General features: G+C 40.6%; 1 protein-coding gene across 1 annotated transcript in view; it reads right to left on the bottom strand.

Annotated features, from left to right (window-relative positions):
* Positions 1–27275, bottom strand: part of ythdc2 (YTH domain containing 2) — a 43546-nt gene that overhangs the window by 9941 nt on the left and 6330 nt on the right. Inside the window, 21 exon segments of the mRNA XM_085464500.1 lie at positions 5247–5401; positions 5496–5615; positions 6189–6280; positions 7216–7405; positions 8512–8699; positions 10176–10302; positions 10638–10910; positions 10991–11110; positions 12528–12633; positions 12766–12848; positions 12941–13021; positions 14733–14820; positions 15207–15303; positions 16226–16401; positions 19523–19588; positions 19903–20029; positions 20227–20362; positions 22996–23126; positions 23238–23345; positions 24301–24457; positions 26251–26353. Of these exon segments, the coding sequence (XP_085320626.1) occupies positions 5247–5401; positions 5496–5615; positions 6189–6280; positions 7216–7405; positions 8512–8699; positions 10176–10302; positions 10638–10910; positions 10991–11110; positions 12528–12633; positions 12766–12848; positions 12941–13021; positions 14733–14820; positions 15207–15303; positions 16226–16401; positions 19523–19588; positions 19903–20029; positions 20227–20362; positions 22996–23126; positions 23238–23345; positions 24301–24457; positions 26251–26353 (2724 nt within the window).

Genomic DNA, 27275 nt, shown 5'->3' with positions numbered 1-27275 from the left:
AAGACAAACATCTTTTACTTGCTAGCAAGGGAAGGCTTGGTTGGAACCAGGCTCTTGGAGCTCAACGCTCCTCACCTGTCTCCAACCCAACTTGTTCATCAAGCCGGCCTCCTCGCAGCTATTTATTTCCATGACAGTTACAGTTTACACAAGCACCTCCCCTCGTAAAACTCCCCTATGGTTCTAAAAGACAAGGCACTATGTATGTGTGTGTGTGTGTGTGGGGGGGGGGGGGGGGGGTGCCCTTTAGGTGAGCAGGAGGTCACCTAAATATATATATATAAAAAAAAAACACCCAGCACGCCCCTGCGGGCGGTTTATCCTTCAAGCTCGGGTCCTCTACCAGAGGCCTGGGAGCTTGAGGGTCCTGCGCAGTATCTTAGCTGTTCCCAGGACTGCGCTCTTCTGGACAGAGATCTCCGATGTTATTCCCGGGATCTGCTGGAGCCACTCGCCTAGCTTGGGAGTCACCGCACCTAGTGCTCCGATTACCACGGGGACCACCGTTACCTTCACCCTCCCAGCTGGATAGCGTAGTGGTTAAACTACACGCCTTTGGAACAGAGGATCGCAAGTTCGATTCCTGCCTGGGGCGTCTGTATCCAGTAAGGGTCCTAAGGCTAGACCCCCTATGCTAAGCAAGCCTACCGCAGACATGAGCGAGACAGATAAATATGAAGGCATGCCGGCTCGGACGTCGCCCGGATCAACAAGGTCCGCGTCAGGTGTTGAGGAACCAGGGCACCCTGACGAAAAGTGGGCTACTGGAACAAGAAGGCATCGGTGGGCAAGGGACGAAAACAGGGCGTTGTTGGAATGCTACTACGCAAGTAACCCCGGCGGAAGGGGCTACATGAATAGGATGAGGGACCTATGGATTCTTCGATACCCAACATATATATATATATATATATATATATATATATATATATATATATATATATATATATATATATATATATATATATATATATATATATATATATATATATATATATATATATATATATATAAAAAAACACCCAGCACGCCCCTGCGGGCGGTTTATCCTTCAAGCTCGGGTCCTCTACCAGAGGCCTGGGAGCTTGAGGGTCCTGCGCAGTATCTTAGCTGTTCCCAGGACTGTGCTCTTCTGGACAGAGATCTCCGATGTTGTTCCCGGGATCTGCTGGAGCCACTCGCCTAGCTTGGGAGTCACCGCACCTAGTGCTCCGATTACCACGGGGACCACCGTTACCTTCACCCTCCACATCCTCTCGAGCTCTTCTCTGAGCCCTTGGTATTTCTCCAGCTTCTCGTGTTCCTTCTTCCTGATATTGCTGTCATTCGGAACCGCTACATCGATCACTACGGCCGTCTTCTTCTGTTTGTCTACCACCACTATGTCCGGTTGGTTAGCCACCACCATTTTGTCCGTCTGTATCTGGAAGTCCCACAGGATCTTAGCTCGGTCATTCTCCACCACCCTTGGGGGCATCTCCCATTTTGACCTCGGGACTTCCAGGTTATACTCGGCACAGATGTTCCTGTACACTATGCCGGCCACTTGGTTATGGCGTTCCATGTATGCCTTGCCTGCTAGCATCTTGCACCCTGCTGTTATGTGCTGGATTGTCTCTGGGGCATCTTTACACAGCCTGCACCTGGGGTCTTGCCTGGTGTGATAGACCCCAGCCTCTATGGATCTTGTACTCAGAGCTTGTTCTTGTGCTGCCATGATTAGTGCCTCTGTGCTGTCTTTCAGTCCAGCTTTGTCCAGCCACTGGTAGGATTTCTGGATATCAGCCACCTCCTCTATCTGCCGGTGGTACATACCGTGCAGGGGCCTGTCCTTCCATGATGGTTCCTCGTCTCCCTCCTCTTTCTTGGGTTTCTGCTGCCTGAGGTATTCACTGAGCACTCGGTCAGTTGGGGCCATCTTCCCAATGTATTCTTGGATGTTCCTTGTCTCATCCTGGACTGTGGTGCTGACACTCACCAGTCCCCGGCCCCCTTCCTTCCGCTTAGCGTACAGCCTCAGGGTGCTGGACTTGGGGTGAAACCCTCCATGCATGGTCAGGAGCTTTCTTGTCTTTATGTCAGTGGCTTCTATCTCCTCCTTTGGCCAGCTTATTACCCCAGCAGGGTACCTGATCACGGGCAGGGCGTATGTGTTAATGGCCCGGATCTTGTTCTTACCATTCAGCTGACTCCTCAGGACTTGCCTGACCCTCTGCAGGTACTTGGTGGTTGCAGCCTTTCTAGCGGCCTCTTCATGGTTCCCATTTGCCTGCGGGATCCCCAGGTACTTGTAACTGTCCTCTATGTCTGCAATGTTGCCTTCTGGTAGTTCAATCCCCTCAGTTCTGACTACCTTCCCTCTCTTTGTTACCATCCGACTACACTTCTCCAGTCCGAACGACATTCCAATGTCATTGCTGTATAGCCTGGTAGTGTGGATCAGTGAATCGATGTCTCGTTCACTCTTGGCATACAGCTTGATGTCATCCATGTACAGGAGGTGGCTGACAACTGCTCCGTTCCGTAGTCGGTATCCGTAGCCAGTCTTGTTAATGATCTCACTGAGGGGGTTCAGGCCTATGCAGAACAGCAGTGGGGACAGAGCATCTCCTTGGTAGATCCCGCACTTGATGGTAACTTGTGCTATGGGCTTGGAGTTGGCCTCTAGTGTTGTACGCCACATCCCCATTGAGTTCCTGATGAAGGCTCTTAGGGTCCCATTGATCTTGTACAATTCTAGGCATTCCAGTATCCAGCTGTGGGGCATTGAGTCATAGGCCTTCTTGTAATCAATCCAGGCAGTGCACAGGTTGGTCAGTCTGGTCTTGCAGTCTCGGCTGATTGTTCTGTCTACCAGTAGCTGGTGTTTTGCACCTCTGGTATTCTTGCCAATTCCTTTCTGTGTCCCGCTCATGTATTGACCCATGTGCCTGTTCATCTTAGCCGATATGATGCCTGACAGGAGCTTCCATGTAGTACTGAGGCAGGTTATTGGTCGGTAGTTGGAGGGGACCGGTCCCTTCTTGGGGTCCTTGGGGATCAGGACCGTCCGGCCTTCAGTTAGCCATTCCGGGTGTCTCTTGTTAACTAGCAGCTGGTTCATTTGTGCTGCCAGACGCTCGTGGAGTGCAGTCAGCTTCTTCAGCCAGTAGGCGTGAACCATGTCGGGCCCTGGTGCTGTCCAACTCTTCATACTGGAGACCCTTTCTTGGATATCTGCCACTGTGATGGTTACTGGACCCTGTTCAGGGAGGTCGCTGTGGTCTGCCCTCAGATCCTCTAGCCACTGAGCATTGCCGTTATGGGTTGCATCCTTCTCCCATATGCTCTTCCAGTATTGCTCCGTCTCCAGCCTTGGTGGTGCTGTTCTCTTATTGTTCCCTTGCCACTGAGAGTACACCTTTGCTGGTTCTGTGGAGAACAGCTGGTTTATTCTCCTGCCTTCTATCTCTCTGGTGTACCTCCTCAAGCGGCTGGCCAAGGCTGTGAGTCTTTGCTTGGCAGTTTCCAAGGCCTCAGGTATGGACAACTTGCTGTATTTCTTAGGCACCTTCTTTGTCGCACCTTTCTGCAACTCCGTTAGTTGGCTAACCTCCCTCCGTGCTACTTTGATCTTGCCCTCTAGCCTCCTTCTCCATGGAGGGTACTGCCCCTTGTGGCTGTTCAACTTGTAGCCAAGCATCTCACTGATCACTGCTGCCGTATTGTAGATCAGCTTGTTAGTGTCGGTAATCGTGGTTGTAGGTATTGCCCGTAGTGCTGCATTAACATCATCTAGCAGACCTTCTGAGGGTACTTCACGTAATCTTGGTAACCGGCTACGGGGGATCCAGGTTTCAAGCTTGGCCATGATCCTATTTTTCAGGTCAGTTCCTCTCGCACTCAACGATCCTTCTCCTATCGCACTTGGGGCTATGTACCCAATCTCGGGTGGGGGTGATGATATCTCCCCCCTGACCTGGCGTCCTGACTCCTCCTTGCCGTAGCATTTGTGTTGTACCTCGTCAATCTCTAGCTGTGAGAGCAGTCCCTTCTTTCGAATGTTGGAACACTGAGCTACTAGTTGTTTCGCCGTCATTGTGGATGTTGGGTATCGAAGAATCCATAGGTCCCTCATCCTATTCATGTAGCCCCTTCCGCCGGGGTTACTTGCGTAGTAGCATTCCAACAACGCCCTGTTTTCGTCCCTTGCCCACCGATGCCTTCTTGTTCCAGTAGCCCACTTTTCGTCAGGGTGCCCTGGTTCCTCAACACCTGACGCGGACCTTGTTGATCCGGGCGACGTCCGAGCCGGCATGCCTTCATATTTATCTGTCTCGCTCATGTCTGCGGTAGGCTTGCTTAGCATAGGGGGTCTAGCCTTAGGACCCTTACTGGATACAGACGCCCCAGGCAGGAATCGAACTTGCGATCCTCTGTTCCAAAGGCGTGTAGTTTAACCACTACGCTATCCAGCTGCTATGCATACACACACACACACACACATATATATACATATACACATACACATACATATACATCTATCTATCTATCTATCTATCTATCTATCTCTCTTTTCCATATGGGTATGTCATGCACCCAGAAGGGGACTCACTGAGTACTTGGGAACACTATAAGCTTTGTATATAAAAAGCGGCTGCTGAGACACTATGCACCTCAGCATCCGCTGATCCACTCTGTAATCTAATGGTTGAATGTGGAACATTTAGGTGCTTGATTTTATACACCTGTGGCCATGGAAGTAACCGGAACATCTGAAATCAATGATATGAGCGAGTGAATACTTTTGGCTACATAGTATACATGTTAATATTAACTAAAATCTCAAATCCACAACCACACAGCTGTAACAGCAATTTTATATTATTCATCCACTGTCTATACTCACAGTAGAATTACAGTGATTTGATTCTTGTTTTGTTTTTATTATTATTTGATTCAGCTTTTCCTTTGCTCCTGCTAAATCGCTTTAATAAAATATCCTGCTTTCAAAAAGTCTAAATTGTGGAAATCTTTACCATTTGATTTATTCCTTTTTAACTAGAAAGTAAAAAACATTTCCCCTTGAATTCTTGAATAAAATATTTAGTTTCTTAATATATCAGCTGTTATCGAGATGGCAAAATAATAACATATCTACTGTCGATATCTACTCTTTTGTCCTTTTGATTGATTTCGGATTGACAGGACATAATAACAACAATAGCATTAATTACACTGCGGTGTAAAAGCTATTGAACTCTAACCTTTCATTGGTGGTGGAGGTGGTGGGAAGTCGGGGAGTATTTTTGGGGTTTTTCACAGAGGTCCTTGTTCCTTCTTCTAATGGCATGGGCCTAGGCCGCTGACCAATGCCAGTGGGCTGCTGCAGGCCTGCTGCCTGCTCCTCTGCTCCAAGCACCTGAGGAAAGTTAGTTAAAAATGGCAGTCACTGAGAAAATATAGTGTATCCAAATAAGTGAAACGTAAATGGCAAGCAGAAGAATAAGACATACAGAAACCAGAGTCTGAATGACAGCCTCATCCTGTTGTGACCAGGGCTTTGAAGGACAACGGATCCTCTTGATAAATAGGCTTTGCCACTTCTGCCTCAGTTCAGACAGCAATCCTGCAGCCTGACCACAAGATACAACTTTATTCAGAAATGTAAGTAATAGTTTATACCAAAATATTGATGTGACAAAATTCAAACAACACCAGAGAATATAGAAAACATAATTACAAAGTAAATAAAATGTATAAAGCTCTTTTATAGACAAGCAGTCAGTGCTTGGGAACAAAACAGGATAAAATAAGAATATAAAGTGCCACAACAGAAATACAAAATTAATTTAAGACAGAATAAAGTTAGCTGGTAATTTAAAAACAGTTTCATCAATAAAAAAATCTGGTTAAACAAAACAGTTTTAGCTGCTTGTTAAAATAACCCACAGAGTCATTTATAAGTAGGTAGAGTGGAAGGCTGTTCTAAAGCCTTTGTGCCACCAACTGAAATGCTCCGTCTTACAAAGTGACTGAGAAATGCAAAGCAATTAAAATCCTCCTCCTTATTATGATTTATGAGATTAAACAAGAGGATTTTTAATCACTGGCAGACAACAGCCCAGATGTTTTCATATAGGGAAAATAACAAAGGACTCCAAAAGGTAAAAAGTTGGCATTGGAAGCAATGTTCCCTTTGTTCCCACCTCTCTGTCCATTTCAAAGCCGAGCCAGTCATCTATCCTTATCTCGGATAGATCCTCTGTCTCACTGTCACTGATGTCATCCAGTGGATTTTCTAAAAGAAAGAAAATTAAGACATTGACTCTGTGATTCTGCACAGTGTGGGCTTATAAAATGTGGCATTTAAAAGATTTAATGTGTCTACATTTTAGTTTTTTTTTGTTTTTTTTAAATTAACAATGGTCAAGAAGACCATGTCTCTAGGAAATTCAACTCAGGAGTCAGGTCGTGAAAGAATAACCCAAGAACCTGAACCATGACCTATCTCAAAGTGAAACTAAAGCGCTTGAAATGAATGATTGAGAGTATCGTTCCTTGTAATAGTCTCTGAAGATGTATGCAATTTTTTTTGGTTCGTTATTGGGCTGGTTTGTTTTCGAATCATCCATTTCATTAAAAGTTATGTGTGCTTATTGGCTTCTTAAGTCTTCTTGTCCGTAATTTTATGGCCTGACTCAAGATAATTTTTCTTTAAATACTTTGCTTTTGACTCTGCTCATATAAGAATAACTCATAATTTCCTTTCTTATTGTGTTTATTTGTTGTTGTGTTCATTGGTCAGCTTTTCTGTTGTGTTTCTGTTCTAAGTATCCAGAAGTGATTAGTTTAGCCAATAATTAAGATATATTGTTGTCAGTAAACAGTGAGGTCTAACAAGCAGGCATTGCCATATTTTTCCCATGTTGCATGTCAGCACAATAATCACATGCACGTTGTGGACAATCTTAATCTTTGAATTCAGGTGCTTTTAGTCTCTTTGTCAAAGGTATAAAATAAAGTACCTAGATATACTACAATGCACTGTAAGTAATATTGCAAAGTGGGAAGCATTCAGAAATTCAGCCACAGAGTGGGAGACCACATAAAGTTAAAGAGTGGTGCAACTAAGTGCTGAGGCCAGAGTATTTTTGTTCATATTATGCATGTATTGTACACAAAACTTATATTAACATTACCAAGCTGAGCTATGTAGTATTATGACTTGCTTACCATTAGTTTTCTGTACAGCAGGTTCATGGAGGGCAGAGCTGTGTAATCTGGAACAACCTCCAAATATGGCAACAGTGATAGAAGTCACAAGGGTGCAACAGCGGACAGTGACCATCCTGTGGCCTCGGCTCATCTCGTCATAGATCATCCAATCTGTGGGAAGGGCCTGGGCCATTCTGGTTTGGTTCTTCTAAACAGGAGAAACACACATTCACACGACTAAAACCCTTTCCTTGCACTGATTTAAAACATTTTTAAATGTTATGTAAGAGGGAAAACAGTACGGAAATAATGAGCCAAGTGTGGTAAAAGAAGAATTAGATGATACCCAAGCACCTGCAATGACACATGGATCCAATGAGCTGAGAATAAATAACATGTTCTAGGTACCCCAGGTGGAAGGGAACAACTGCACGCACTCAAAGCTGAGACTAAGTAACATTAAAAAAACGAGTGCTAGAAAACTGAGAAGTAACAGGGCTTGATCGAACATCTATAGCAAATGTGCAAAATACAATCCAAAGTGATCAGAGAGGTAAAAGGAGCATTAAGAGCAATAATTGTACAAATGGCAGAGCAGCTCCAGCATATTCTAGTTTCTGTCCAAAAGAGTGCAATCCCTTTTTAGATTAACTACTGGGCTTTCATCAGATTTGAAATTATCTTGTAGGAGAAGAATTAGAAAAGTGGAGAGAAAGTAAGAAACAGCTCATATTCCGAATATCACATCTGTCAAACATAGTGGAGGGAATGTTTTAGCATGGGCATGTAGGACATCCAATAACATCAGGTCACCAGTGCTTATAGATGATCTGACTGAGTGCACACACTGAGTGTAATTAAGTGATGTACTGCATTACTTTTAAGAAAAGTGTTCTGTGTAATACGTCTTCTAATTACTTTGTTGAGTAATGACCCCAACACTGATCACAAAATAGAGGAGACATATACGTCTAACATGCAACAACATGCATGGATGTAATGTCTTTAATATGCTGCTTAGAGATTGTTGCGACTCTCAAAGTTGAGGCAATAAGAAGCGATAAGAGAATCAAAAGGAAATCGAGAACATGGGAATAAGTACTTCACAATTAATAGAATACTTTTGTGAAACTGCTTGAATTAAGGCTGAAAGTTTACACCTTGAATAACATTTTGGCTTTGTTATATAAAATCCACTTTGGTGGTATACATAGGAAAAATGACAAAACTTAGGTCATTCTCCAAATACCCATAAAGCTAACTGCATGTATGCATAAGACTGTGTGTGCGTGTGTGTGTGTGTGCATCTCCTACCTCCTTAAACTGAAACTGGCTTAGGACAGATGTGGGATGAAAGTGAAGCTTCTTCAGGGAAGACTCTTTGTTGAAATTAACCATATTTGGGTACATGCCAGCTACCAGGGCTGCCTTCACCATGGCCCAGTTTTCCGAGTTTAGATTCACATCACGGATGTCACAGCCCCCACGGGCTCGCACAAAACCTGGGGGACAAACAGACTGCTTACCTTAACTAATCCCTAACCCTTCCTTGTTATTCAAATTTCATAGTAAGGTCTAAATCAGTTTTAACCTTGGCCAAAAACCACAGGAATGTTTAAAAACACTGGCGGCTGCCATTGCGACCCCTCAGCCTCCTAGTAAATACACCTATAGTATCAATTTACACCACCGTTTACTCAAGTTATTGCAGTTACACGATCTTCCAAAAACCTGACCTCTGACCTTGAGGTCAAGGTCACCAGGATTCAAACTCATCTGAGATTTGATTTGAAAATCCTAGGTCACTCAGATATTTCAAATTTTTCTTTAGTTATTGGTTTCACAAAATTTTCAGAAAACTTTACCTCTGATCTGGTCGAGGTCACTAACATTAGAATTTATCCAAGATTTTTAGGAAATACACCTACAGCATTGAAACTGGCACCAACTTGCATGTATGCATGCACTCATTAACCCCCTGTGCTACTTGACTGAGCAGATCAATTTTCCATAAGTTTAACTGACTTGATGCTATACTCTTGTTTAAAAAGCATTACTTAAATTTTTTGAGTTGGGTAGTAATAATCCCTGTAACAGTCATAAGATATATCTAATACTTTATGTAAATTACAGTGTTCACAGATATTCTGTCAAATTCAAGCATTTTCATCAACTTTGCGTTTACATGCTGGTACTTTACACTGATTAATCTGGCACTGACACACCAGAATTCCTATTGTAAGACTTTAGCCACTTCTAGTAGCATATCAAATAGAGGACAGTACAGAAAAACACACCGCAGTGAAGGAAGAAACTCATTGAGGAAAAAAAAATGGGGGGCACACAACGTGCAAGTAAATTAGAGGCCCTATTAAGTGAACTGATATACAACTTTAAATGATAATTTTTTTTACAATCCACACAATGCTGTCCAACCCAATTATGTTAAATATCTGATTTTCATGATAAACTGAGGAGGATTAAATAAAAGAAACATTGAGAATTTCCCTGCTCAATGCTCTCAGGGACAGGAAATACCTAGGGCTTTGCCCTAAACACTGAGAGCCAGTTTCTAGAGAGCAACCTGAAGGACTGACTCAAATCATTGGCACTACAATCAGTGGTGTGAGCTATCACCACACAGTGATCATGTTATTGTTCCAATAAAAAGTAACCATGTTAAATGCAAATGAGCTAAAACATGCTTCAACAGAATGTAACATAATAAAACCAATATAAGGTAAAAAGGAATTTAAAGAAATTTGACATCAGACTTGATAAAATTAAGCAAAGAAGAATAGGTTTAAATAAAATATATTGATAACATAACAAATGATTTCAAAACCCAAAAAGCAAAAGCAGAATTTAAAATGGCCATTTAAGACTTATCCAATAATGCCAGCAGCAGGGTTTGGGGTCAGCGAATCTAACCTTTAGTGAGTTATGTATGGAATATCACAGAAAAAAGTAGAACTGACCAATTGCACGGAGTTGTCCTAGCAGTTGTGTCCTCATGCCAAGTATCATGTCCATGGTAGCCTGGGACAAGAAGTTCTTCTCACAGAAGGCTCTCTCCCAACCTTCACTGCGAGCCTTTTGCCATGCCTGGCACCACAGAAGACAAAGATGTCAGAGAAATGTTTAACAATAACTTTTAATCACAAGGGACTGACCTCAAATTTGTAATCCAAAACATGTATAAAAATACATTTTTATAGATCATCCCAATTAATGAGTCAATATTTTTTAAATCACTGATCATGCATTTTTGGTAGATATCTGTTAAAAGTTGTCTTCTTAGTGTCGTTAAGAAATTATGAGATTTACTTTTGAAAGGGAGATAGGAATAAATCAACGCAAGCGTCGTAAAACCCATCATTACAACATTGTTAAAATCAAGCACTCAACCTAAAACACTCTTCGTATGGGTTTCTGCCTACCTGGAAAGCTCTAAGTAAGGCCATGTGATCACTAAAGGTGTTGGAAGTGAAGCGTTTTCTGCAGCTTAGAGCAGCTCTCTTCTGTGAGCTTTGGGTGGGAAGAATGAAAGGGTCACGATATGCCAGGGTACAGGCAATGGTTAGAATGGGGTCCAGACACTTAAGAACAACAGCACACAGCACCATCTTCCCCAGATTGGGCTCCACAGGTAGATCAGCCAGGTGGTAGCCCAGATCAGTCAGGTCTTCAAACTGGTTCATAGCATCTATTTTCTAAAAGTGAATAGAAAGAGAAGAGTGGTGAGAGTCAATATGGACACAAAGGCTTATTGCCAGATTGTTTCAAATATTACCTTCAGCATTTGCACAGCGTTTCGGACAGCATGTGTGGGAGGTGGCTGGGGAGCCTTGGCCAAGAATTCAGCTACTGGACAGGAGGAGGGAGCCAGCAGTTTGGTCTGCAGACACAGTTCCTTACACACACAACATGATCTAGTGTTTAGAATTATTGGGATAAACAACCTACTGTACTGTAACACAGGTAACACACATCTATGTTACATGTGGAATTTTAAAAGGTGAAATAAAGCATCCTGCTCTTTAAGTAAGCCATAGTCAAATTTTATATCATGTAGCCATCATGATACAAGTTTTACAAATACTTTATTATTGCACAGTAGCGTTTTCTGCTCAGTGGCGCTTGATAAACTGCAGATTTAAAGTTTATGTGTAATGGCATCATTTTAATCACATATTGAATTTGTATGTCAAAAACACATCACATACAGATGCATTTTCATTTAGTAATGGTAGGTTAATTCAGGATAAATAGGTTAGTTTGCAGTGATGAGTTGACAGTAAAGCTCTGTGTTGAACTGGTGCACAATGGCAGTGGTGCTCATGGTTAATGTTAGGTTACACAAGTGTAGCAGAGATGAATTTGCATCTAAACTGATGATGCTTAGAGTCCTTCACTGAATTCCAACTTCAAACCAACTGTATCCTGTCTAGTTTAAAGATGGTATAAACAGTACAGTGTCAGTGTAGGGGATGGAAATCAGCCAGGATAGCTGTGAAACATCTGCTGATATCTTGTTGAATTCAGCTGTGTAAATCCACAAAGAGCAACAAGTCAGCTGATCACAGCACATAAACTAAGAAAACCAACTGGAGCTCACATTAGAAATTATTGAAAGTTATTGAAAGATTCTTTCCCTATGCTGAGCCACTACACAGATCTTAGAGTTTCACCACCTGTTGAATTCCACTGTAATCCCTGACTGTACTCATTTTACTGCTCAGGCGTGGAGAAAATATAGAATTATCTTTCACTGCTTGTGGCCTACATAAGAGATTCAAGCTGAGTACATTCCTTAGAATTTGAATTTAGATTCAAATAAAATTTGTATTCTTATGTACTAATATTATTTTATCATTATATTAATATAGCACAAGGTTCAGTTACCTCTGTACAAAAATGGACAATAGAATTGTCCCTCAAGGAGCTACTTTTTTAGTTTGAGTACATTTCAAAACCTGTACTTTTTTTACTTTTACTTGAGTAAAGAAGTTTCTTCAGTACTTTAACTTTTAACAGAGTATTTTTTAACTCAAGTATCTGTACCTCTACTTCAGTACAGAAAGTCTGTACTTTTACCAGTTCTGTAGATAACCATCAGTTCAACATAAGTGTTATGACTCTGCATGTTCGCTATAAAACTAATAGTAATGTTTTTGCACTATAGCCAGAAGTTGTAAGCATAGCTATAGGCTTTGATAAAGGAATATATATTTTACATATCATTCTGCAGGTGCAGAACAGCAACCAACTCCTGCACAACTGCAGGAATAGATTTAGACTTGAAACATGAACATGTAGTATGTTTCTACCTGTAGAGGCATCCGGAGGAGCTGTGGAACTTGGAATTCCAGCATATTGTTGAACCTGAGTCGACTAAAGAGATGGAAGCAAACCCCTGGCCTGCAGCGCCCAGCTCTGTAGACATGTCATTTGTTTAACAGCAATGGAGTAGTATTTGGTTGTAAGAGTAAAACCCATAAGCCAACAATGTAAGTTTTAGCATAGTTTTTTTTGATACTTATAATAAAAATATGAACACTACAATACCTTCCTTTCCTTTGCAGAGCACTGGCTTTTGAGATCCACACAGTCTTTAGCATGGACACATTGCTGAGAGTATCAAAAGACTTCTGCAACAGGCAACGTTTCAGTTAAATACTAACACCTTTATGAAATCCATAGAGTCATAATTTAAATCCAACTTTCTGAAGTGTTAGTGTACCTCTTTGACCTTTCCAGAATCAATGACGAAAACAACATCATTGATGGTGATGCTCGTCTCAGCTATGTTAGTAGAAAGAATCTGAAATGAAAAACTGACCAGTTACAATCTAGTTTCATAAGCACATTTCCTTCAAATATCATTTTGCGTTATATTAAATGAATAAAATACTCCTGAGCGATGGCACAAATCACTAGATTACAGCTTCTTTTGTGAAATGATGTTGAAACTTCCAAACTTCATAAAAGAAAGCAGACAATGCTGAATTAAATTAATGTCGGACATACCATTTTCCTTTAGGATACATTCTTCTGGGTAGGAGAATGAGGTTGTTTTTTTTTTTTATATATACACTTCACAGGTTGGTTGTTCCAAGTATCCTATTCTTCTTGTTCATTATTATAGGTCAAACATGTCTCGTGTTAGTTTTGGGGGTTTTGTACTACTGTGGAATAAAGTTCTAATCCAAACATTCAAATATGAACCAGATCTGAAGGCTGCACTGCACTGTATAAAGTTAGTATGAATACAGCCTATGCAATTAAACAGTCAACAAAATGGCTCAGTAATGGTAATAATCCCTAAATACCGTAATTGTCGGGCTATAAGCCGCTACTTTTTGCACAAGCTTTGAACCCTGCGGCTTTTAGTCAGGTGCGGCTTTTCTATGGATTCTCCATGATTTTTGTCATATCATAAGACGATTTGTTTTGTTTGTTCCGCTGTTGTACGCCACTACGTTGCCTGGCGGAAGGGCATGTGATCAGACACACAGTATCGGGGTTCAGGAGTGGTATGTTGGTCACATGTCCGTTCGCCAGGCAACGTAGTGCCGTACGAAGTAGCGCGAAAAACAAACTTCAAAGTACCACTACGCGTTCAGCGGGAGGCGTGGATGATGAGCGGCGATAAACTTGCGAAAAGCAAGTTATGCTCAACTCCAGCAGTGGATTCTGACAGCGTGGAAAAGTGTGAAAACATCCATGATCACCAACGGATTTCGAAGTGCTGGACTGCTGCATGATGGAGAGGAGGACACCGCCACGGCCCTTCAGAGGGTGTTTGACTCTGACACTGACAACGAGGATTTGTTTGGTTTTGAAAGTGACAACGAATGAAAGAAGCTGAGAGTGGATGACGAAGCCACCCTGAACCTGTTCGTTCCGACACTGGAGAAGAGGACTTTGGTGGTTTTAGTGCGCAGGAAGATGGTGGTGAATGACTGACTTTTCTTCTTGTTGAAGCCGTGTCACTGCACCTGAGCCTAAAAGGTAGTCTGAATCTATTTTTCTGGTGTGCTGCAGGTTATTGTTATGTACTACATTTGTTACTCATTTATGAAGCACAGTACATGTTTCGTACTTGTAATTACCAGTACTTGTACATATACCTAAAAAGTTATGCAAATATGTACCCGTAACTTGTTTTTCAAAATATTAATAAAATATTAATGTCTCCAAACAGCCATCTCTTTCCTGACAATTCCCTTTGTGCATATTCTCTTACATATGATAAGTCAACATTGAAACACCTGCGGCTTTTAGTCAGGTGTGGCTAATGTATGTACAAAACAGGATTTTCCCCTGATTTTAGCTTGTGCGGCTAATATTCAGGTGCACTTTGTAGTCCGGGAAATACGGTAGTTCAGTTCTGCTAAACTATTTGAATTAACTCCAAATTAAGTCTGGACCAAATTTTTGGTCCAGACTTAATTTGGAGTTAATTCGCATACACATGCACGCATACACACACAATACACCATTATACATCATCTGAAACACCAGTGACTCACTATCTTCCTGACACCAGGAGGAGAGGTCTTTAAGGCTTTTTTCTGATCCTGAGTCTGCATGTCTGAATGTAGAGTAAACACATGGTACCTAAGAAACAACACACCTCTATCAGAAAGCATGCACTTTTCTGCAAGCTTTTGTCTTCTCAGCACAACTTAATAATGAAACAAGCTAAGCAATGAAAATTAAGGACATATTTGCATTACATTACATTACATAATTTCCTATCAGCAACTAAATTGACCATGTGGTTACATTCCCAAATGCTTACAGACTTTTAGAAAAAGGTGCTCCAACGTGACCTGATACATGCCCCAACTTTTCTGAAATGTTTTACTGGTATATCAAATATGTTATTATATAAAACAAAGACAAAAAAACTCATTTCAACTTTGGGCTTAACATAATACCAGAATCATTGGATTGTGTTTTTCTTGACATTTTGAACTGTATCCCAACAGAAACCATTTTACCTTTCACTTTGGCCAGAGAATCTCTTATCATCATGGAGAATGCGGTCCCTGAGTTCCACTATTTCATCATATCCAGGAAGAAAAATTAGGATGGCACCTAAAGACCAAAAAAAGGCTCACTTTCTAGCACAGCTGGTGATATCTGTTAGATATACTAAACTAAGTAAGGGCATTGTGAATTAGAAAAGATTAAGACACTGCTATAAATCACAGGTTCACACCAATCTGCATTTTATGTTGATATTCATGTGCTACCAGATTTCCCATTGCTTTCTATGCTGTTTCATGTTACAGCAGAGCCTGTTGTAACCAGACTTAAGAGTATTGCACTGGCTAGCACCCAAAAACTTTGGCAGCCACCCTTTCATTAAGACCCTTTTTGATGAGGTGTCAGTGAACAGTACATGAATTCAAGAGCTCCTTGAATTCAGCTCCTGTGTCAGGTCTTTGCTAAATGTTTTCCTATTTCTTAAGGACATCTCTTTCAGATTTTCAGATACTATTCATCTGCTGCCGACAGTTTTGCTAGGCCTGCCACTTGTCTAGTTTCCTTAAGAACAGCCTGCACGCTAAGCAGAGATGTGCCATATTTTTGGCTAATAGCGCTTTGGAAATAACTTTGTTGATTCAAAAAAATGCTATTTTTGTGTCTTACATTTGACATTTTCCTCATATCAAGAAATGGAAACAAATCATGGCTGACGGTAACATAGCACCTAAGGATAGAATTTAAAATTGGTTCTTTGCCAAATTCTTGCAGTATGTGTTATGTGCCTTTTTATGATTAAATGGTTCACAGTTCAGTATTAAATGGCTTGACAAACAAAAAGCCTTCCTTTGAAAATCATCAGGTGCCATGAGTGAACTTAAAATCAATGTAAAAGCAGACAATGTCCACAGAAAAAAAGACCTTCAGAAAGTCTGGAGAATTATTGCTCAAAACCCCTTTAAAAGGACAAAATAGAGTCTGTCTCCCAAAGTAAATATATAAGGGGTGGCTTTATCGTCCTGATACTTACCATCACTGGTATTGGAGCAGATGTTGTGCAGCAGATTCATGATGAGCTCCAGGTCTACCCACTGATCATCAAAGCTATGATGGTACAGCCTGAGAAGTTCTTGGTCTTCTAAGCTCATCTCAGGGTCACACTGCACCAGAGCTGACTCATTGAGGTTGCTCACCTCTCCCAAAGGACTGCACAGTAACAAAAATATTCAGTTGCTTCACAAAGAATTCATAAACCTTAAAGTTTTTCACAAGACTCAAGTGTTGTAAACATAAATTACAATGAATAAAATTAACATCTGAACAACTAAAAAGCTTTTAATTTATGCATCTGGTATTTATTACATTTCAAAAAATTATAATCAGAAACTGACACTTCCCACACTTCATGATGCATGCTCAATCAGCCACGTAAGAAAATCCCAAAATGTTGATTCTGTTCATCTGGACATAGAGTTTTCAGTGGGAGAAACATTAAGTGACCCATCCAAGTGACTTACTCAGTCTCAGCTGACTGCAGGTTTCCCCTAACCTCATAAATAGTAAATTTGCATAATGACTGACACTAAATGGTAAATGGACTGATTCTTATATAATGCTTTTCTACTCTCCTGGAGTACTCAAAGCACTCTATACAACATACCACATTCACCCAATCACACCCAAGCACTGTTTCTATGCTTTGAAGTGCTAACTACAATTCACTACAATTCAGACACATTCCTGCTCTGATGGATTGGAGAGGAACTTGGGGTTAATATCTTGCCCAAGGATACTTCACATGCAGACTAGGGGGAGCCAGGGACTGAACCACAAACCTTACGATCAGTAGATGACCTGCTCTACCTCCTGAGCTACAGCCCCCCCCCCTGGCACCACTAACGAAAAATGGGCTGTGAGGTCAGTTTCTTTCATTAATACGCAAATTGTCATGACCATTTGCATATTACTGATCAAGAATCACGCTACGTCCAGATGAACAGAATCAACTTTTTGGAATTCCCACACTTCAATGGGGGAGTTTGAGTTTGTGTTGCCAGAGTGGGGACCACATCTGAGGAGGTAGAGATTTACCTGGAGTAGTGTCTATCTGTGTGTCTATTATTTTACTATTTCCATATCATTATATATTCAGTACCAGTGTGTGTTTTGAGTTATGAGTGCACTTATTGCAAAATGCAGTGCTCTGATTGGTCAAATCTGTTTATTCCGATCCAAAAACTAGAAATAAATAAACAGGACAATGACCCCAAACACACATCAAAAGTGGTAAAGGAATGGCTAAATCAGGCTAGAATAAGGGTTTTAGAATGGCCTTCCCAAAGTCCTGACTTAAACCCCATTGAAAACATGTGGACAATGCTGAAGAACCAAGTCCATGTCAGAAAGCCATCAAATTTAACTGAACTGCACCAATTCTGTCAAAAGGAGTGGTCAAAGTTTCAATCAGAAGCTTGCCAGAAGCTTGTGGATGGCTACCAAAAGCGGCTAATTGAAGTGAAAATGGCTAAGGGACATGTAACCAAATATTAGCACTGCTGTATGTATATTTTTGACCCAGCAGATGTGATCACTTTTTTTTTCTGTTAACCCATAATATAGTCATAAAAGAACCAAATTTCATGAATTTCTTTTGTGACAAAGAAGTATTTGTTCCATGTACTCTATCAGAGGAAAATCAGAGTTGTAGAAATAAGGCTGTGTGATGAGCCCTTTCCTCTACTCCCTCTTCACCCACGACTGCAGACCTGCTGATTGTTCCAACACCATCATTAAGTTTGCAGATGACACCACAGTGATTGGCCTCATCAGTGACAACGATGAGGCCGCCTACAGGGAGGAGGTGGATCGTCTGGCTGAGTGGTGCGACAGAAACAACCTGCTGCTTAACACCGAGAAGACTAAGGAGCTCATCGTGGACTACAGGAGGAATGCTGACCCACATCCACCCATCCACATTAAGGGGACGGCTGTGGAGTGTGTGACCAGCTTCAAGTTCCTGGGAGTCCACATCTCCGAGGATCTCATCTGGACGACCAACTGCTCCAAGCTGGTCAAGAAGGCTCACCAGCGCCTCTTCTTCTTGAGGACTGAGGAAGAGCCACCTGTCCTCCGACATCCTAGTGAACTTCTATCGCTGCACCATCGAGAGCATCCTGACCAACTGTATAACAGTCTGGTGCGGGAACTGCTCTGCCTCGGACCGGAAGGCGTTGCAGAGGGTCGTGAAAACTGCCCAGCGCATCGCCGGAGCACCACTTCCTGCCATAAAGGACATCTACAGGAAGCGGTGTCTGAAAAGGGCTGGGAAAATCATCAAAGACCCCAGTCACCCATCACATGGACTCTTCACCCTCCTGCCCTCTGGGAGGTGCTACAGGAGCCTCCGGACTAAGACCACCAGGTACCGGAACAGCTTCTTCCCCACAGCTGTCAGACTCCTGAACTCTGCCTCCTGACATCTGACCCACGTTAAACTCATGGACTGAACACACACACACACACACACACACACACACACACACACACACACACACACACACACACACACACACACACACACACACACACACACACACACACACACACACACACACAATGGACAACTGTACCCTCAAACACACAATAATAAAATGGACTGAACCACCACTCACAACCACTAGCACTTTATATAGGCTCTGTAGAAATTATCCACATATCTTGCTTATCTTAACTGCACTACTGTATAGCTCTGTGTAAATAATCATTCTGTACATACGATAATTTTTAATCCTACAACTGTTTATAACTTGCATAGTTCCCATTTCTGTATAACTGTATATCTCAGATTTCTGTATAGTTTTTTATTTCATATTTATATCCTGTTCATAGCTTGTACATAGCTTGTACTCACTACAGCCTGTACATACTTATAGTTATAGAATATTCATAACATACTTCATACCGTGTACATTATAACACACCATAATAGACCCATTTCTGTAATATACTTGCATATCTATATTATTGCTAATATATATTGTAATATATCTATATCATGGCTAAAGAAACTGCATTTCGTTGCCCTGTACCTGTGCAATGACAATAAAGTTGAATTCTATTCTATTCTAAATAACGGGAAACTCAAGAGAGCCGTAATATTTTGTTCTTTACAAGTGTATGTAAACTTTTGACCATAACTGTACATAGCTATGACCAACAGATGCCATATGTAAAAGGGAAAAACTCATTTAGAATTACAACTATAAGACATTAACACGTGTACATGTCTGAATACTTTCCAAAGGACAACATTTCAAAAAACACTCACATGGATGATTTCAATAGATCCACAGTATCAGTCTGCTGGAAGTGCTCGGCAAAGTCTAAGGCAGTCCTGAAAACAGAATAATAAAAAACAGAGTCACGTGTATGAAATTTTGCAGTTTATGCAACTACATTTTTGATTATTTTATTTATTTTGATTTCTTTCTTTCTTTATTTTTATTTTTTTTTACAGGAAGACTGTAGTAAACTGTAGTTACTGTTAAAGATTACATTACTTAATAACTACTACTACATGCTTTAATAAATTATAAGATATGCCTTGTCTATTTCTATGGATGATGAAAGAAAACCAAACAACAGGGCTGTGAATCACAGACTGGTCACTGTCGATTAATAAACCGGATTGTGACTGTGTTTTCTTACCATCCATTGGATGCCTTGATGTTAATGTCAGCACCCAGACTGAGGAGTTGCTCCAGCTGTGTAATAAATCCTCGACCTGCTGCTGCCATCAGTGGTGTGGTCCCTGTTTCACTGTGCATGTAGTCCACTACATAAAAAGATTTGGGAAATCAATCCAAATCAAACTGAACTGGAATATCATGTAATGTAAATAAAACTATTTCTCATCATTATTTTTTTTGTAGTTTTATGATAGTATCTCCAGCTTTACATCAACTTAACACTGTTAGTGTTAAATGTTATTTTGTTAACAACGACACTTAAGATAACCCATCAGATTCATACCATTAACACTTTCACTGAGGATCAGATTGAAGAGCTGAATGAAAGAATCTTGGTCCTCATTTAGGAAAATGCTAGAAATGCATGAGTCCATCTCCCTCCTCAGCCATGGTTCCATCTGTTCAGTGTCCTTCTCATTCTGTAACAAAACAATATAAAGCATAACTTGTCTGGATAAAACAATTTGCTGACATATAAACAGACGTCTGTTTATATGTTGCCAAAAATCAAAGTTTGTGTTTTTGTGTTTACACCCATTTCCATTATCTGGTTCAAGGGTGTCAAGATTTCTATATGACAAAATGTAACCATAAAACGCTTCATAATTCTTCAAATTGCTATGGAAATAAGTATAAAGGCATCCAAACTGTAACTTGCTCTATAGAATTAACTCATGCTCCACCTCTGCTAAGAAACGGGCACGTATTAGATTCATTCAGGATAATAAACATCTTAATATCATTTTAAAAGAAAGTCCACGGAACACAAGCCTGTGTGCTCTTGTTTACTGGTACAAATGTCAAGTCTCTCCACATGCTTTTCCAAGTCACATCTGCGTCCAATCACTAAACCTGCAGCCTCTCATTCAGCCACCGCTCTGCAGCTTCATCTCCTAGGCTCTCCTGCTCAGGCCTGACACCCGATTGGCTGCTGTGCTCTGGATTTTTATTGGCTTGGATTAGTTCTCCACACTCTGGACTCTCAGCTCAGTTCAGCACTGCTCCTCAGAACAGCTGGCAACCACCCACTTCCCTATGGGTTTGGTCACATACTCCCTCACTCTGATCTGCTCAGTTCCAACTCAAAATATCATCCTCAACACAGCAGTAATTATTCATCTTTATAAGCTCATTTTAGGTAGAGTCATAAAGTATGAGATGATGGGATTTTATTTAACAGTTTTACAAATGTCAAAATGCACTCTTGGCAGTCAGTATTATTTAAAAGCTACTTTCTCATAGTAGCAAACCAAAGTGCGAGCAATGTGAATATAGAACTATAATATTGTTCTGATGTGTGTCTATACCAGGGGTCGGCAACAATAAAAGGCAGCAGGGCTGCCAGAGTCCAGAGTTAAAAGAATATCATTAAAAATCCTTCAAAGTGCTGTGTCAGTGATATGTAGTGATTTAAAACCAGATTGAAATTTTTCAGAGATCTTGTTAAAATCAAGGTGGGCCTGCAACTGTAAGTAGACCACTTTCTCCAAAACTTTAGAGAGAAAAGGAAGCTTTGAGATTGGCCTGTAATTGGACAGAAAAGTTGGGTCCAGGTTACGTTTTTTAAGAAGAGGCTGAACTATAGCTTGTTTAAAGCATGATGGGACATACATGCTTAACATAACATAATATAATTTACAAAACACCTAAACCCTATATTTAACTGAAAACAACATCTAATGTTAGAACCTGCCAATATTAATTTAATACAATCTTTCTTGAATATATGCTCATTATAAATTTATTGTAACACTTTTCAAAACTGTCGAATCAGTGAAATGCATGAAACTTCTACACAACGCAAGGCTCGCAAAATTTCAAAATCTCTGGTAGCCCTTTGAGCCGGCACAATTCAGTTTTTGGTAGCCCAAAATAAATTTAAGTAGCCCGAATAAAAAAGAGAGCATTTTTATTTATGTTTTTGTTTCCGTGGGCAATAATGCATTTCTTGCATTTCTCATGGGTTCTGATGGGGTCTTTCTTAAAATGACTGGTCCGAGTAACAAAGGCACTTGTTGACTCACAAATCGAATGAAACTCACAACACACCTGGGAGAACATCATGTTATTTAGCTCGTCATATTCCAGCTACAGAAATTCTTTTGTCCATGAAACCAAAAAAGCTGCGCTTTTTTTTTTTTTTGCCTCATTGTCTGATTTGTCATAACTTTTCCGTTTTGTGATCGGCTTTTCTTTGGCTGTCCCTTCTTCACCCTGACCTGTCTTATTTGGCTGAGCAGAACTAAAATACCGGCTTAAATCTTGCTGCTTTTACACACGTACTTACATAACGGTCAGCGATTCTCTGCGTGATCAACTTCTCACATGTTTAAGCTTGCTGCGAGAGATTTCACTTGTCATGTTTGAATAGTAAGCTAATGAGTGATAAGACTATGTCAGAGGAATTGGTGCGCAATTAATCGTCACTCACCAATCAGTGCTGCTGCTCTCTACACACCGTTCACGCGATCGCAAAGTGACGGTGAAAGCAAAAAACAAGCGCAAATTCAAACGCGATTTCAATATGTCACATATTGACAGTGGCTCATCAATGCCAATGACATAATTACCCAGCTACATTTTCGAAAGAATGCAAAAGCATTGACATATATTTTTCCTTCCTATGATAGCCCGACGGGCAGGGCAGAGATAGATTTTGGTAGCCTGACTGGAAAAATTGCTAGCCCTGGGACGTTGTGCTAGCAATTTTGCGAGCCCTGCAAAGAACATTGGCTTTCAGTCCATCTGTGTCTTTTGTTAATGCACTAGAATTACAATAGTTTAAGATGCTGTTAGAAAACTTCAAGAAGTAAGCAGAAATCAAAACAAAAGTCAACTTCAGATATCAGTCTAAATGGTCAGTAAAGGGCTCCAACATTGGCATGGGTAATTGAAAACATCTGAAAACATTAGACACCCCTGTCTAACAGCCCTATCCCTCTCCTTAGTTTGTACATGTAACCTTTCTCTGCAGAAAACACAAAAATAATATTTTTTATTATTCTAGGTGTAACAGAGAACATGGTGTATTTTGGTGGTGGTGGTGGTTTACCTGCTTAAAGCCGCTAGTCCCACAGTCACTGTCAGGGAGGAAGCCTGTGGCATGGGTGCTCTGTTTCTGCCCAACAGAACTGGTCTGTACTGCTTGACACCACTCTGTTAAATATTTCTGTTCTCTGTCCTCTGAGAACCAGAATGTGTGATACACAAAAGAGATTAAGACAAGACCAAACAAACGCTGTGTATATGTGTGTGTGTGTGTGTGTGTGTGTGTGTGTGTGTGCGCGGTCATACTTTTTTCTGTCTCTTCCTTGTATTTCCTCATGTCCTTTCTGGTGAAACCTGTCAGCCTCAGAATATCCTCTAGAAAGAACTCCTTCACCTCAAAGTGTCTTCCTTTGACTACAGGAAAAAAAGGAACATTTTTGAACCCCTCAAGTTATATCAAATAAAATGAAAACATGACTTTTCAACACATCTAGACAATCCACAAACCTTGGAGAAGCACACTCATTTTTTTATTTCCCAAACATATGAACTTATTTTTGAATATGGAAATGAACTGTTCCTGAAGGGAATCCATGAAAGCATGTCCATTTATCTTATCTGTATTAAAAAATAAATGCCTTAATGTGATCTGTAGCTGCTGTACAGATTTATGTTCAACATCGACATGAATAAATTTCCTTCCATGTAACTTTGCTCAAATTACAAATGAATATAATTTGAAATTAATTTTGCATTTTAATTTCATCTGGATTGATTTAAATCCACTGTTGACTGTAGAGCTGCAAAATTACAAAAGAAGTATCATTATTTAAATAATTATGGACTATATTTTGGGCAATGGCTACTGTTAATCTAGAAGCTTTTGTCATGTGTTTCTTTGTTTATATAACGAAAATATTTATACTATATCAAGTATATATAACTGTTGCTCCATTGGTGAAAATAGTAGTCATTTCATTATTTGTAAGTGTTTCAGGACCTTGCTCTAAACCGCAATCTTTAATCTATTATCTCAGTTGTTCAGCTGTGACTCAGACTATGCAACCTTGTTTCCACTAGTACAAAAAAAAGAAAGGAGCTGTCATAATGAGCAAGCTTGCTATACTTATGACTTTAGATCATTATTATGACTTCTCATAATTACAAGATTTTTTTTTTTACTACACAGGGTTATTTTTTTAACCTCTACTTGTCGCCATTATCCCAGATTTTGCTCTTATTGTAAAGCATTTCCTCTCATTGTAGTAAAAACAAAGGTAACTAATAAAGTAAGCAAAGTGCTAAAGCATCACCAGCTGGTATTAATTTTGATTTCACTAACACTTTGTAGACAGGTTTGTAGACTTACGGTGAATAACTGGGCAGGAGCCAAAGTATTGACGGAACAGGTCTATATCCAGAGCTGCACTAGACAGGATCAGTTTTATTGTGGGAATCTTCTGAAGCACATCCCGCATCTTCGTGAGGAGGAAGTCAGTCAGACCATCACGCTCATGCACCTCATCCTGTTGAGAGTCAGTTTTATTTTCTTTTAACTATCTCCATTGGTTTAATGTTGCTTTCTGTGACATGTTGTACTACATCTTGCCTACTATGTGAGAAGAGGTAACTTCTTGAAAAAGCAAAGAAGGCAGCAAAAACACTACATTCCACTAGGACAGTTTTCATTTATTTACTATTTATTTTATATACCAGAAACATAACCAAGTATAGCCAAAAATCTAAATCAATTGGACTGCAACTGTCAGCACCAACTTGGATGCCGCTGCTTGGCCATGGAAACCCATTCCATGAACCTCTCTATGTCCTATTCTTGAGCTAATCTGAAGGTTATGTGGAATTTGGAGGTCTGTAGCTATGGACTCTGCAATAGAACCTCACTAGTAGGGATGGGTATCGTTTAGGTTTTATCCGATACCAATACCAAACCAGTACTTCTGAAACGGTGCCAGTGCTTAAACGGTGCTCGAACCAGTGCTTAAAGAATGGAGAACACACAATTTGTCCAAAAACCTCTTATGTTCAGCTGTTTTTTTGTGAAAAGATAACAATGTTAGCCTTTTCTGCAGCTATAGGGCATATATGGTATCACTCTTGGCTGGAAGCAGTGCTTAATCAATTGAAGAAAAAAAAAAAAAAAAAAACTTTGTCCAAAAACCTCTCATGTTTAGCTGTTTCCCACTTTTTCTTTTGTAATTTTAGCCTTTTTGGCCAGGGTGAAGGGAGTATCTGCCATCAAACAAGAAGACAGCCGCATGTAACTACGACTGTGTTTGCTAGTTCACCTTACATGCATTAATGTAATAACGTGATTAGCCTACTCAACGTAAATTACACACGAACAACATTAAGCTACTCCCTCAGAGAAGAACGGCTGCTGCTGCCGTCATCATCCATCATCATTTCTGCTACACTGCCAGGGCTAGGGGCCAGGACTCTACTCCTCGGGTTCTTGGGGGATGTTGCTAACTCCGCGTCCGATAACAGGCACCACACCCGCAGTAGATGTGCTCGGTGTGTGGTTCGCAGCAAGCTATCAAATACGGCGCATTTCTCAGCTTTTAACAAAATGCTATACGTCGCCAGGTGTTTCATCAGATTCGAGGTGTTACCTCCTTTGCACAGTATCACCTTAAAGCACTTGTTGCAGGCTGCTGAGTTTGCATCTTTTGCTGTGAAGTACAGTCAGACTTTTGACCGCTTCGCCTTGGGCATTTTTAATCTGTAGCTCTGCTCTAAAAGAACATACGCACCTGTGCCCGCCTACTACGCTTGCAAAGGTAAAATGATTGGCTAGAATCCAAAGTGTATGACATCTCGGGGGGGGGGGGGGGGGGGGGGGAGCACAGAAATAAAGCACCGAAATGTGCGCTGCTTTTTGGTCTGGTTACTACAGTTTATGTCAGAACCGGTGCCTTAATAGCACTGGATACCGGTACCCATCCCTACTCACTAGGTACACTGCTCAGTGATTTTACATGGCATCCTAAACTCCTAATTGCTTTCACTTTGTTTTAATATCACTAACAGTTTAATAGATGGCTTCCTATCACGGTATTATGCTATTATCACTGAGCTCCTGAGAGAGACCCATTCTTTCACACATTTGGAGAAGCAGTCTGCGTGCCTAGGTGCTTGATGTTACCTTGATTTACACAAGTGGCCCTGGAAGTGATTGGAAAAGCTGACCTCGATTATTTGTATGAGTGAATAATGTGTGAATACTTTAGGCAATATAATGTAGATGAAAATTTTTTTAAGACTATATGCTGTCTGCTTGTATAATCCTCATACCCACCACAATGACGTGTGTGACAGTTGTCAGGCTTGCATCTCCAGTCATCAGTGTTCTGAGGAGTACTCCACTGGTGCAAAAAGTCAGCAATGTCTTGGGAGATACCCTGAGAAATGCAAAGTATTCATATTTATAATTCCATTTTAAGAAACATGTAACTTCCAAACATAAATCACTCTTCAAAAAGTGCGAAGCATGTATTTTAAAATGAATTTCGTATTTAAAAAGCTCAGGTTTTTCATTGGCTCTGTCATGCTTCTGACATCACTTACATGTCAGTACTGTCAATGCTTCAGCTGAAAGTTCACACTTGTAAAACAAGCTGAGAGGACCTCAATGCAGGCGACTGCAATATCAGGATGAAAATGTTTGCTATTAGACTTGCATTGAAGCCAGATTGATTTTATAATTATTTGGGAATAAAAACACTGTTAATTTGAGATCTTTAAAAGGCAAAAGAATGAGATCACGGATCCCCTAGTGACAGGATGAGGAGTTCAGTCAATCAGCTTAGAGTAGGGCTGTGTTCATAACATTGACATTGTTGGCATTGTCCATTAAACAGTTCAAATTTAACGTAATATCTGAGTGTTTCTTAGTTTTAGACTGTTCAGTCAAATTTTATTTTTTGCTAGTTTAGTCAACTGAGAAATTAATCGCTAGGAGCTTCCTTACAGCAAACACTCTCAAGCAGACAGGAAAGGAATTGCGATAAAACGAAAACTCTATTTTATAAACACTGGCTGATTACAACATGTTAGAAATCTCTCAGTGTGCACCATTAAGCTCATCTAGTCTATTCCGCACTGAAACAAACAAACCTGAGTTACTATGGTTTTTGTGTTTCAGTGTGGTGCCAGGCCATTTACTGTAAATTAAGCTAATTTTAACACCAGTAAGCATGACTTATTTTGTGTCAGTAGCTAACTGGAGTGTGCATTGATTTACAATGACAGGGGAAGATATCAGAAGACGTGCGTAACTGGCACAACAGGATGTCTCAACACTATGAGCACAATGCTCAAACT

The sequence above is a fragment of the Copadichromis virginalis genome, linkage group LG7 (assembly GCF_057382275.1).
Source record: "Copadichromis virginalis isolate Kocher_CV1m ecotype Utaka linkage group LG7, C_Virginalis_male_GT1.1, whole genome shotgun sequence".
NCBI lineage: Eukaryota > Metazoa > Chordata > Actinopteri > Cichliformes > Cichlidae > Copadichromis > Copadichromis virginalis.
This window is presented reverse-complemented; position numbering and strand designations above follow the sequence as displayed.